This window comes from Mobula birostris, chromosome 27 (genome assembly GCF_030028105.1).
Source record: "Mobula birostris isolate sMobBir1 chromosome 27, sMobBir1.hap1, whole genome shotgun sequence".
In the NCBI taxonomy this organism is placed as follows: domain Eukaryota; kingdom Metazoa; phylum Chordata; class Chondrichthyes; order Myliobatiformes; family Myliobatidae; genus Mobula; species Mobula birostris.
Window position 1 is genome coordinate 20,560,944 of NC_092396.1, and position 14,117 is coordinate 20,575,060.

Genomic DNA, 14,117 nt, shown 5'->3' on the forward strand with positions numbered 1-14,117 from the left:
TGTCCAGTCCCATCGCCCTCCTGTCCATGTACTTATCCAGATTTTTCTTAAATGTTGAAAACAAAATCATATCCACCACTTCCGTTGACAGCTCGTTCCATGAACCGAGTGAAGGTGTTCCCCGAGATGTTCCTTAAGTATTTCACCTTTCCCCTTTAACTAATGACTTCTAGTTCTAGTCTCATCCAATCTCAATGGAAAAAAAAATTCTTTCTCCAACCTCTATATTGTCTTGACCATTTTGGTAGTTACTGAGACTGTCTGTAATTGTTTCAAAGAGCTTTAAATATCTATCACCCAGTCCCCACACAATGCTGTACCTCTCCATTGGTGTCTTTGTCCTATCATTCAAAGAATATCCTCCAAGTTTCATAATCTGTTAAACAAAAGAAGCCGCAATGAACTGTTCAATAGCTTAAGACAAGACAATGTTAGAATTACAAATTTGTATATATATATATATATATATAGTAGATTTATTTTATTAGTAACATCCAGTTAGATGGGTTATCAGTTCACTTCTGACTCCTGTTTCTGTAAATTTTCATCATTCAAAAGGTGAAATATTTCTTTGTGGAACGATTAGCTCAATAGTTAAATTCATGCACTTCATAGGATTAATTAGGTTTGTGGTCTATAGAGGAATTTCAAACTAAACACTGAAGTGTTTGCTCTCACAATACATTTTTCAATGTAATTGTACAACATCCAGTGCCAGATTTGCAGACTTCAAAGAATTCCAACATTACTTCCCTCTCCAGCTCCCCAACTGATTCTATTCTCACTGATCAGCATCAGAAAGGTCACTGAATTTATTTAATAATCAGGAAGTGGTCCTCTCACCAACATATAATGTAACCCACATTTCACATGATGATATAAAAAGTACGTGGATTGTGTAATTCTAGTTGACTCTAAATGTCATGATCTTAAAAGTAATTTAAATATCTAAGCAGAAGTTAGGAGTGGGGCATTCACTTGTTCTACACACTGCCATTAGTAAAGTAGTGTACATATCTATATGCTATTTAACTGTCGTAGTACTCAGGGCAGTCACAATCTTGGATCTAAACAATGATAGTTTTGTTCACTCCATTTCAGATTATGCCATTCTTTTTTTCAGTCAGTTAAGGTGGAGAATTATGTTAATTCTGGACACTGAAGATCACAAAAGAATGTTAAGGTATTTAAAAAATATATATAAAGGCAGTTTACTAAAAGCAATACTGTACTAGGGATACAGAAAATCAAAAAGCTGGGATTGTTCTTCTTAGAACAGAAAATTATTAACGAGATTTAATAAAGGTGTTAAAATAACAAAGAACAAACAGAAAAGAAATAGTATTTCCTTTGGCACAATAGCCAGTAAACAGAGCAATTGGCAAATGAATCAGAGGTCAGTAAACTATGAATTTTTGAAGAAGTTAGTCACTATAATAATCTGAAGTATACTACCCAAAAAAGGAAGCTAAAGCAGGTTCAAGAAAGACCTTCAAAATTCAATTTGATAAATACATGAAGGGAATCACTTGCAGAGCTATGGGAAAAAGAGAAATGAAAAAGACCAGAGCAACTCTTTCAAGAAGTCTACAAAGACACAGCAGACAGAATAGTCCCCATCTGTGCTGTAAGATTCCATGACTCTAAAGCAGAGTAGTCCGATGTGCAGTGAGCTCCTGCAATCTTCACAGCAGTTGCTTTTTGATCTAATGATCAAACACATCCCCTCTATGATGCAGTGAAATAAACTTTGTAAGTTTCTCTACATCCATAATTATTTTTCTGACAAATAATCTATCAAACAGTATAACCAATAAATAAAAAGATCCTCTCACTTGAAGCAATTAGAAGTCACCATAACCCGAATTCAAAATATCTAACCAAAAAGTCCATTGCTCTCATCAAATCGGTTCCCGTGACTCAGTGAAAGAACAGATTTAATTAAATTTTGAAGCCAGCTTTAAGAGTTAGTAATATTTTCCAGGACAGAGGGACTGTTGAGATATTTGATGAGGGAAGGTTCATAAGTGTTGTATGTTCATTATCGTCTTACCTTTAACATGTTGCTGTCCATCAACGGGAATGTTTGCAGGAGCTGCTTTGTTTCGACATTGCCCTTTAAAAATTCCTTTAGGATTGGATCATGTTCCCTATTGTACAAAGTGCTATTATCTTTCTGTTTCATGTTGAGGTCATTTTCTCCTTTATTATTTTCCTCTCCTCCTGAAGGGGTGGAATTTCTAAAATAACCTGAAATCTGGCTATTTCCCATTGCTCTTTTTCCAACTTCTGTTGACTCCAGGTTTGATATTTCCTTCTGTGTATTCCTGTAGAAATTGCCCTGGGATGAATTGCTCTGCAAAGATGTCGGAGGAAGACTTTCATAAACCGGGGTCTGGGCAGCCTCCAGTATCAACAAATCATTTGTAGCTCTGTGCTGCGTGGCATAATTATTATTCATGATGACAGGAAAATGGGGCTTAACTTGATTCTTCAGACTGGAGCCCAAAAAATTATCTGGGGACTTTCCTGATAATTCTTCCCTAATTTCCACAGCATTTGAGAACATGTCTTCAGTACCTGATTTTTCTCTATCTTCTGGCACTCTCTGATTAGTCTCCATTTCAGTCGTACAGTCAGACTTTGTGGGAAGATGACATAAAATGCCTGCACTCTTTTGACACACAGCATAGTGAGAGTCATGTGGATTGTTCATGTCCTTGTTAGGCAAGGTGAGTGTACCTGACATTTTCAGGGTCTTTCGACCAGAAATAATAAAATGAGAGGTTCTGCGACAGTCATCCTTACAAACATCTGATTCAGAATTGATTACACCTCTGTCAGCATTCTCGTGGATGCTGCAAATACAAGTTAAATTCTTAGTGTTTAAATGCTGTTCACACACATGCAACAGAGGATGTGAATCATTCAGAAGAGAACCATTATGTAAAAGAGAACCATAGACTGGTATCTTTGAAATACCTTGTGCTTTGCATTTATCTGGATACATATTTACTGAATGTTCCTCCCTTTGATTTCCAAGACGCAAATTCAAATAGGTTAAAGGATTTTGGGTCACATGAATGTCTGCAGATTTGTTTGAAATAGGCCTTGCCTTATACAGACTATCATCTAGGCTGAGCATTGAGCAATGGAGACTTGAAGATGTTTGGGAGGATTTAAACTTGGAGTGCGGTGAGTTGGACTGTCCACTTTTCAATGATTGGCTTTTATTTGCAAAACCTCCCTGAGAAAGAGAACAACTTGGAGAATCGGAAGTCATTGAATCATAGGCTTTCAAGAGATTTATACATTGAATGTCCTGACTGCTTAACTGATTTGGACATACATTCTCTTGCCCTTGAAAATATTTTTTCCATTTTCTGTTGGTTTCACTTTTACTCTCAGCAAATCTCTTATTCAAATTAATGTTCATATTTCTCTCAGATCCCTGTAAGTACCAAACCCACTCTTTTTCTAAATGTTTGGATTCCACAAGTGAAGTAGAGTTTGTATTGCCTTTGTCTCTGAAGGAATTTTGGAAGTTATGATTATAGTGTCCCACATTGGACTGCTGTTCACGATATGAAACACTTGCTGGTAATAGAGGCACCAATGGCTGCCCATTGCCTTGAGAGACACAGGCCAAGTTGGTCTGCACCAATTGCTGGTTGCAGACAGTATCTTTTCCATTGTGCCTTGTGCTGCTGTCTAACCACAACTGCACTGTATTCTGTCTGACCTTGCCAGTACAAACTGATCTAGGGAATGAACCATAATATAACCCAGTTGATAATTCATGGTTCTCTGTGCAAGCTTTCACCTTCAGATTCTCCTGAATTTTTCTCGTGTCTGGAAAACATAAAAGTTTTGAAAAAAAAATGAATCTCAATGCAAAGAATGTACAATTCAAAATCATGAGTATCAAAGCCTTTACCTTAAGCAAGTTGAAATCAAAGGATAATCACAAAATACCAAAGAGTTAAATAAAATTCTGGAACATGCTTCATGTTTTTTTAAACATAGATTTCACTCAAATGGATTAGAAATTAGGGTCTATTCAAAGAACAGTGGAGTAATCACACCAAGATACTGAAGACAATATGCTCTTCAAACCTGCATGAACATCAATTTCTCTACTTCCAGTAATTTCTCCCCTCTCCTCTTTTTCCAACCACCATTCAAGCTCTCTTCTTACCTCTTTTCTTCTCCTTGCCACCTTATCACCTTCCTCTGGTGCCCCCTTCCCCTTCTCCCATAGTCCTCTCTCCTTTCCCATCAGATTCCTTCTTCTTCAGCCTTTTACCTTTATCACCTATCACTCCCAGCTTCTTATTTCATTCACCCTTCCTCCCAACATCCATCTTCTCCTTCACCTGGCTTCACCTCAGACCATAAGACATAGGAGCAGAATTAGACCATTCAGCCCATCGAGTCTGCTCTGTTGTTCCATCATGGCTGATCCCGGATCCCACTCAACCCCATGCACCTGCCTTCTCACCATATCCTTTGATGCCCTGACCAATCAGGAAATGATCAACTTCCGCCTTAAATATACCCATGACCTTGGCCTCATCCGCAGTCTGTGGCAGAGTGTTCCACAGATTTACTACTCTCTGGCTAAAAAAAATTCTCCTTACCTCTGTTTTAAAAGGTAGCCCCCTCAAATTTGAGGCTGTGCCCTCCAGTTGTGTATACCCCCAGCATAGGAAACATTCTCACCACATCTACCCTATCTAGTCCTTTCAACATTCATTTGGTTTCAATGAGATCCCCCCCTCGCCCCGTATTCTTCTAAATTCCAGTGAGTACAAGCCCAAAGCTGCCAAATGCTCCTCATATGTTAACCCCTTCATTCTTGGAATATCCTCATGAACCTGCTCTGTACTCTCTCCAATGACAACATTTCCTTTCTGAAATACACAGCCCAAAACTATCGACAATACTCCAAGTGCAGCCTGATTAATGTCTTATAAGGAATCAGCATTATCTCCTTCCTTTTATATTCTATTCCCCTTGAAATAAATGCCAACATTGCATTTGCCTTCTTTACCACAGAATCAACCTGTAAATTAACCTTCTGGGAATCTTGCACAAGGACTCCTATGTACCTTTGCACTTCTCCCCATTTAGATAATAGTCCGACTATTGTTCCTTTTACCAAAATGCATTATCAGACATTTCCCAACACTGTATTCCATCTGCCACATTTTCACCCATTCTTCCCATTTGTCTAAGTACTGCTGCAATCACGTTGCTTCCTCAGCACTACCTACCCCTCCACCTTCATCCACAAACTTTGCCACAAAACATTCAATTCCATCATCTAAATCACTGACAATGTGAAAAGCAGTGGTCCCAATACTGACCCCTCAGGAACACCACTAGTCACCAGTAGCCAACCAGAAAAGGCCCCCTTTTATTCCTACTCGCTGGCTCCTGCCCGTCAGTCATTCCTCTATCAATGCCAGTATCTTTCCTCTAATGCCAAAGGCTTTTATTTTGTAAAGCAGCCTCATGTGTGGCACATTGTCAAATGCCTTCTGAAAATCCAAGTAAATGACATCCACTGCCTCTCCTCTGTCTAGCCCACTTGTTACTCTCTCGCAGAACTCTAACAGATTTGTCAGGTAAGATTTTTCTTGACAGAAACCATGTTGACTTTGACTTATTTTATCATCAGTCTCCAAGTACTTTGAAACCTTAATAATAGACTCCAAGATTTTCCCAATCACTGTTAATTTCCTTTCTTTTGCCTTCCTCCCTTCCTAAAGAGTGGAGTGACATTTGCAATCTTCCAGTCCTCTTGTTCCATGTCAGAATTGGGATTCTTGAAAAGTCATGACCAATGCATCTGCTATCTCTTCAGCAACCATTTTTAGGACTCTAGGGTGTAGTTCATCTGGTCCAGGTGACTTATCCACCTTTGAGTTTGCCTAGCAATTTTTCCCTAGCAATGAAACTCACTCCTGCTCCGACACTCATGGACCTCTGGCACACTGCTAGTGTCTTCCATAGTGAAGACAGATACAAAATACCCATTAAGCTCATCTGCCATTTCTTTATTCCCCCATTACTACCTCACCAGCATCATTTTCCATAGGTCCAATATCAACTCTCACCTCCCTTTTACTCTTTACATAACTGAAAAAAAACTTTCGGTATCCTGCTTTATATTATTTTGGAAGTTATGATACTGTCCATAGTGTTCCACATTGGACTGCTGTCCATGATGTGAAACAGTTGCTGGTAATAGAGGCACCAATGGCTGCCCATAGCCTTCATATTTCATCTTTTCCCTTTCTATAGCTTTTTAGTTGCCTTTTGTTGGGTTTTAAAAGCTTCCCAATCATCCAACTTCCCATCACTTTTGCTATCTTATATGCCTTTTCCTTGGCTTTTATGCAGTCCTTAACTTCCCTTGTCAGCCACGGTTGCCTACCCCTGCCATTTGAGAACTTCTTCCTCTGTGGGACATATCTATCCTGCGCCTTGTGATCTATTCCCAGAAACTTCAGCCAGTTCTGCTCTGCTGTCATCCCTGCCAGTATCCTCCTCCAATCTACCTGGGCAAGCTCCTCTCTCATGCCTCTATAATTCCCTTTATTCCAGTGCTATACTGATACATGTGAGTTATGCTGCTCTCTCTCAAATTGCAGTATGAATTGAATCACATTATGATCACTGCCGCCCAAGGGTTTCTTTACGTTAAGCTCCTTAATAAGATCTGGGCTATTACACAACACCCAACCTAAGACAACCTTTCCCCAAGTAGGCTCAAGCACTAGCTGTTCTGAAAAGGCATCTCGTAGGCACTTAACAAATTCCCTCTCTTGTGATCTGACACCAACCTGATATTTCCAATCCCCTTGCATACTTAAGTCCCTCATTTCAATTGTGCCATTACCCCTATTACATGCCTTTTTCGGCTCCCTTTGCAATCTTAACCCCACACCTTGGCTACTATTTGGAGACCTATACATGATTCCCATAATGGTTTCTTAATCGACCCTTCTAGCTCGCACACTTTCCCCACCCCCACCTTTTTATTCCGGATTTTTCCCCTTCTTGTCCAATCCTGAAGAAGGGTCTCTGCCCGAAATGTCAATTCTTTATTCCTTTCCATAGATGCTCTCAGACCTGTGCATTTTTCCACGAGCATTTTGTGTGTGTCCCTCTGCGAATTTTTTGTGATTTATTTGTGGACAAACTTGGGCTGTTTTCTTTGGAGTGGAGGAGGCTGAGGGGAGAGCTGCTAGAGGTTTATAAGATTATGAGGGGCATAAATAGAATAGACAAGGAATATCTTTTATCCCAGGATAGAAATGTCTAGTACCAGACAGCATGCATTGAAGGGAGAGGCAGTAGATTCAAAGGGGATGCAAGGGGTAAGTTTTTTAATCTGAGAGCGGTGGCTGCCTGGTATGGTGGTAGAGGCAAGTACATTAGAGGCTTTTAAGAGACATTTAGATAGGCACATGAACGTAAGGAAGATAGAGGGATATAGACATTGTGTAGATAGGAGAGATTGTTTTTTGGGTTTTTTTGACATACTTTTTAGTGGGTTTGGTACAACACCGTGGGCCAAAGGGTCTGTCCCTGTGCTGTATTGTTCTAAGTTAATTTCCGGGAAATATGTTGCCATTACTTATCTATGAATTAATTCAGTATTTTTTTAAATTAATCAGATTTAGTTCAAGGATAATTTGTTCACTGCATAAAACTCAACGCTTATTTCTATAAGAAATGGGAGCAAGTTATTGAACCATCAGGATGATGATGACTGTAAACTCAAGGTGTCAAAAATGCTGATGCACAAGTTCCCATAGTCAGGATCTAGACATCACCTAATGCACATTCTTCACGGGGTAAGCCTCGAGAATGAATGTCCTCATGAGACTCAAAAAAGTGCATTAGAATCAGGTAATTTTGCCTTTGTCTTATATTCAAGTAGCAAACTTACAGCAAGGACCATAATGTCAGAAACAGGACTCTTACTTTATTTTCTCTCAGTTCAGGGCACTTCAATCAAATATATAACAGCAATGATCAGAAACCACTTGGTCTGTAATACACAGTATAATGCCAGATTATTCAACCACTCAGGCATTGGAAAAACAATATTTTCAAATAACTTTCAAGGACAAATTCTTAACACCTTCTGTCTACTGACTTCCAGGGCTATCCTCTGCTACACTGACCCAAAATGTCAGAAATTCTCAAAACAAGCTGCTATAAGCACATTATATGAGTTTTTGTTCTTTGAGAGCATATTTGCACAAAGGTTTCTACATGGTTTAATTTCAGCAGCTCCAGCCCAGAGAAATGTCACTCCCCCAACCTCATATCCCTCAAGCAACGCTGGCTTTCCTTGAGTTATTCTGTAAGGCTTCAAGAGTTTGAATGTACTGGAAAATTAAGAAAACTGATGGAGAGATGTGATCAGGACTGGTTCCCAAAACTAATAAGAGAATTCTTATTCTGAACTAAACCACTTTACATGCTGTTCACATGCTGCTCGGTTTGAATAACAGTATCTTGTGTGCAGGAATATGTTTCCTCCAGTTCACTGTGTCTCAACAGTCCAAATGATAGAAATATCGTGAAAATAGTCTTTATACTGCATTGCAAGAAACCATATCCACAGCAGGCAAGTGTGCATGTGTTGTAGAGGTTGGGGATGAGAAGAAGAAAATAATAATTGGTTTGGAAGATTCTACCCAAGCCACAGTACACAGAGAATTGGAAAATCTCCATCATACCTACTAATTTAGGATACAATGCATTTAGAAATGATTACGTACGGTACATTGCAGTGCGGTTGTTATTCCTTCCATTGGCTGGAGATCTTTTTGTTTGAAAGAAACACTTAGAACTTTTTTTCGTAAAGAAAAATGTGTCCTGTTGATCATCAATTCCTTTCCCAATTAATATTTGCCTTGACCTGAATCTTAAGCAGATCAGAGATATTCAGTGAACTGTGAAAAAGATTCATGTCAGGTTGTTTCTGCACAGGCAACTCTGTGGTCTGTTCCTCATTATTCCAGGATTGAATTTAGCCTTATTAATGAGCTAGTAACCAAGGAATAGCGTATGTTAATCTGATTAGGCATCTGGCAGACAAATCTTAATAAATATGCCACACACATTAAGTACACAATGCACCACATTCTGTTCTTTCAATCACTTATCACCTCCCGAGCCTGCTTCTTGTTCATATGTCATGTTCCTCTTTGATCCCATCCTAAAGGAATTGATCTATCATTTAACTGTCCCCAAGAGTGCAAGACATTGTTCATTCCTTGCTCCTAGTTTATTTTCTTCCCGCAATTATTTTCTTCTGTCAATACCCCCTCTGCCTGACATGCCCTACCCACCTTCATTTTCTTCTTCTTCTTGTAAGGTTTAATAGCAATCGGCAGACTGACATAAGGCGCATTACCAACACCTATTGAGTTGGAGTGTGGAGCAAAGAGACAGGAAATGCACCTATTAAATTCCCCCCCCCAAAAAAAACTCAAATAATATCAAAAAGCCTAAGTCAAATATACACATATACATTATGATGGCAGTGATACCGTAACAAACTTTCCATGTTAAACTCTGTATCTGCCTTAAAGATCTCAATTTAGCAATTAAATGTTTCCTTTGCACCTCATAGGAACTACATTCAAACAATATATGCTGCACCATTTCCTGACAAGTGCATGCCCTATGAATCCCTGTATCATGCATATTAAATTTGAACAAGGAATTATCCAATTTAGTATGTCCAATACATAAATGTGTAAGTATAACTTCTTCCCTCTTTTTATACCCATCTCCCAGTTGAGTTCCCACTATAGTCTGAATTTTATATAAATGCTGTACTTTTTTTTCCTTATCCCAACTTCGCAACCAGTGATCAAATTGACTTTTTTAATTATGGCTTTCACCTCCCCTTTATGCAGGGGACCACTACATTTACATCCTCAATTTTAAATGACTGTTTGGCTAGAATGTCTTCCACCTCATTTCCTTCAACCCCAGCATGGGCAGGGACCCATAGGAACCGGAGACACAAGCCCGGACCCTGCAGCCTCAACAGATGTTGTCCAATCTGATATCTGGCCTACAATCTGAAATATTTTAACAGATGTCAAAAGTAAGAATGTATCAGAGTACATTAGTACATAATCAGGGTGTACTTCTTCGACTTAGAGAACGTTGTTCCCACCCTAAATTGAATCTTCCTACCATATAAAAAATCTTGAATCCAATAGAACATTCTACCCATCTTTCCCAATTTAAACAGCAACCCTTAACGTCCACATCATAAGCTTTCTCTACATCGACGGAAACTGCTACCGCTGATCCTTTATTAACTCGGGCCTTTCCAATCTCAGATTCCAAACTCAACACCAAGTCCGTGGTGATTACCCGTCGTCGTCCGTAACCCCATCCCACTCCTCCGACTCCCAACCCTATCCCAGTCCCACCCTCGCTTGAGATGACCGCCGTTTGGATTGGCCCCGTGAGTCTCGCCGGATCTCGCGAGAGGACCCGGGAGGCGGGAGTTCAATTCGCCCTCCGGCGACGCGGCGTCAGATAAGTTGAATGATTAAATTGCAGGATCAATGATTCCGACCACTCGGAGCGTCAGGAGTGGGAGCGGATGACGCAATGGTTTTAACGCTGCGAAGTCTCTTCGAGGTATGCCTGCCCTGAAGAAGTTTAAATCTTCCCTTCGACGGGAGTTCAGTGAGCCCCTCTCTCACTGCCCCGCCTCTCCGACCAGATCCTCACCCAGACCCGCTACCACAGCCACGTCTCCTTCCTGGGAACGTGCCCCCTTACTGATTTTTCACCTTCTCCTTCCCTCCCTCCCCCGACCTTCTTTATAGGGCCTCTGCCCCTTCCCTCTTCAGTCCTGACGAAGGGTTCTGGCCCGAAACGTCGACTCATCGTTTCCACGGATGCTGCCCGACCTGCTGAGTTCCTCCAGCGTGTTGTCAGTGTTGCTTTAACACTGCCCTCTGCTCGCTGGCATCTGGACAATAAATCGGCTGTACCCTCACCGGTAGACTCATTCACTGTCACCTAAACAAACTCTAGCTATGCTGTTAATGATTAGAGGCAATCGATGCAGAAATGGGTCTCAAAACAAATCACCAGGGTCCATATTATACTCCCGAAGCCTTTACCTCAATAATGCTTACTTTGTTTTCACGACAGATCTGATTCTGATACAAACTTAGAAAGTTTACTCAAGATAGGAACGTTTTAAATAATTTATTGGGATTAGTTTAGTCACAAACTTGGTATTTTTGGCAGCGAGGTGAGCTCTGGATCACACATCCTCGCAATTGTTATGGCTATTTCCATGACATCAAGAAGTTCAGCCATCAGCACTAATCTACTGTTGAAAATCTTCGTTGTCCGTAGACTTAGATCACTCCACACTACGCCGGATAATTTTGAAAACGAAGCTTTTTCTCTTCGTTTTGCCCTCCCGTCCACACTGAGCCGGCGTTTTCAGCCCCCGGGAACGGAAATTTTCGAAAACACTCTCCAGAGTGAATAAATCTGAAAACGCTTAATATGTGGCGCAGTGCGTACGAGGTAAACGGAGAGATTTAAAAACGCTGTCATGACAACACCACAACAAGCAATGCTTCTGCTTGGTACTGCGCAAGCTGTTATAACGCGTAGTCGGTGTGAACGGCGTGAGAGTTAAATTGTAAAGTGAGTTTTATTGACTATTTAAAAACGCTGTCATGACGTGCCGGAACAGATGTTCGTTGTTTTCTTGAACGCAACCACCTAACAATTTCAGAACAGAGGGCAACGAGACTGAAGCCAGAAGGGTTAGAAATGTACTCACCAGATACTTTGACCCATAGTTTACTGAATAAATAAGTATACTCACTTTGCCCTGTTTTCTGTCCTTGCTTGTATGAAGGTGGTTTACCTATTTATGCAATACTTCTCTGACAATAGATGTGTAACAGCCCAATGTAACATTGTATCGAAATACAAGATAACACTGATGCAGACGTTTTATACATTTAACAAGGTGCTTTATTAATGCAGCATAGTTTTTCAATGTTCGTCGTCAGCTGGGTCATACTGTCCGTGAACTCCCTGTCGGTTGCCTCCATACGCTCCAGTATTCGTGTTTTTTTTTTAGTTTTAAGTCCTCCTACGCGAGAGCCAAGAGCAATTTCTTTCAAGTTTTTCCACTCTGTAACTGGACAAACGCGCACTAAGTATACTGTTTCCTCTTCGCTTGTTTTGTGTCCTGCGCATGCCCAGTAGAAGGAGATTCGCCCAAATATCCGTCTAATGTGGTCGGAGATATTTTGAAAAACGCTTAGTGTGGACGCCTGTCGTTTTTAAAATTATCCGGCGTAATGTGGACGTCGATGCTTGCTTATCTTGAACCGAGGTCGATCTGCATTGCCTTCGGTTTTTCATTAAATCGCTCTTATAAGCAACTCCACTTTTAACCTCTTTTCTGATTGATCTTGTATCCATAATGTCCATCGCCAAAGCGCTGTAATTCCCGAACACGTTTAAAAAGTTCATTCGCACTTATCTCTTTGATTAAGCTTTTGTTCATCTATTTTATATATCTTATATAACGTCAAGGCTACTTTGAATTCTTCCGTGCTATACATTAAACTATATAAATACAATTTATTCTAGTTATTGGTGACAAGAAATTGTTGTTCAAAGGTGGTAAGTAAACAGTTGACACCGGATGTGCCAGATTTGCCACAGGCGCAGTGGTTTCAACATATCTGCTGTCTTCAACTTTGACACGAGGAAATGCACTGAGAGAAAGATTATCCGAAAAGCCTTCATGTACAAACTTACTGGGGAAAAGTGGTAAGTGAGGGAAAATGTAGTACTGTAGTCCTTTACAAAACAATGCAGCGGGTCACTAAAATTCATGGGTCAGAAATGGATGCAATGGCTTCTGTAGCTATTACCAATCTGTATAAGGAGTCCCTAAATCTCTAATTGGAAAACTTTACCTCTTGGCCCCACTATCTTTTTCACTGTGCTGCATCAATTTCTCCATTGGCACATAGCACAGGTTAAAGAGTTGTGTAAAAATAATGCTAGAATATGGTTCTGGGAAAAGTGGTTCCTCCTGCATTAACATTCCAGATAATTATAACTTCCATGCCCTAATGGATGTTTAGATTGGTTGATAGGTCATTTGCCAACTACTTTTTGTTCTGGACAACATCAAGTTACTGAGTGTATTGGAGTGTATCCAGGCAAATGGGGGTCGTCCATCACATTCCCAACACTGCCTTGCAATTGGTGGAAAGGCTTCTTCATTTAAGGGGCATCATTTGCTGTGAACAAAGCCGCACTGTGAGCCTTGGTATTTATGTGGCTGTTTCATGTAGGTTTCTGGTTTATCTACATTCAGATTATAAAATGAAAACATGGAAGCAAATGAAGAAGAACTCCGAGGTCTCAGTAAACAACTGCAGGCTATGATCCAAGAAAAGGAAAACCGGAAAAAGCAGATAGACTTGGAAAAACAGCAATTTTAGAAGTATAACGTGCAATAATTACTATTCTTTAACAAGACGATTTTAGTCTTACAAGTGTTGTAAATGAAATCAATGTAATTGAGGTAATGCAGCTACACGAAAACGTGACAAAATTAGGGAAGAATAGCAGCTTGCGGCATTATCTAATGAGTGCATTAAGCATTCTTGAGGAATTGAGTGATGCTAATAGAGAACTGCAGGCTGAACTAGATTGTCCAAAGTAGAGAACTCCAGGACATATTTGGTTGGAACACAAGAAGTCTAGCAGGTGGCAGTAATGCACTAAAAACTGGTTGCCAACCGCCATAAAACAAAAAAGAAGAAGAAGGTGGTTTCTGGTCAATGGTGAAGACAAGATCGAGGCACTTAGCCAAGGTGATGCCACTAAATTCAAAGATAGGTGATTAAATGAACAAGGAACAGCATTTGGTCCCTCAGGCTTGCTCTGCCATTTAATAAAGTCATAGCTGATCTGAACAAAACCACAAACTTATACACAGTAACCTTTCACATCCATGCTCATCAATAAACTACAACCTTAAAATAATTAAAGACTTGTCCTCA

At 40.1% G+C, this 14,117-nt stretch overlaps 1 protein-coding gene across 1 annotated transcript in view; it reads right to left on the reverse strand.

Moving 5' to 3' along the window:
- The window catches only part of LOC140188776 (uncharacterized), a 32,995-nt gene extending 23,966 nt beyond the window's left edge, over nucleotides 1-9,029 (reverse strand). Inside the window, exons 1-3 of the mRNA XM_072245399.1 lie at nucleotides 8,805-9,029; nucleotides 2,054-3,852; nucleotides 321-376 (exon numbers count right to left, since the gene is read on the reverse strand). Of these exons, the coding sequence (XP_072101500.1) occupies nucleotides 321-376; nucleotides 2,054-3,852; nucleotides 8,805-8,811 (1,862 nt within the window). The 5' untranslated portion in view covers nucleotides 8,812-9,029. The remainder of the gene's footprint in view (nucleotides 1-320; nucleotides 377-2,053; nucleotides 3,853-8,804) is intronic.
- Between the last annotated feature and the right edge of the window lie 5,088 nt (nucleotides 9,030-14,117).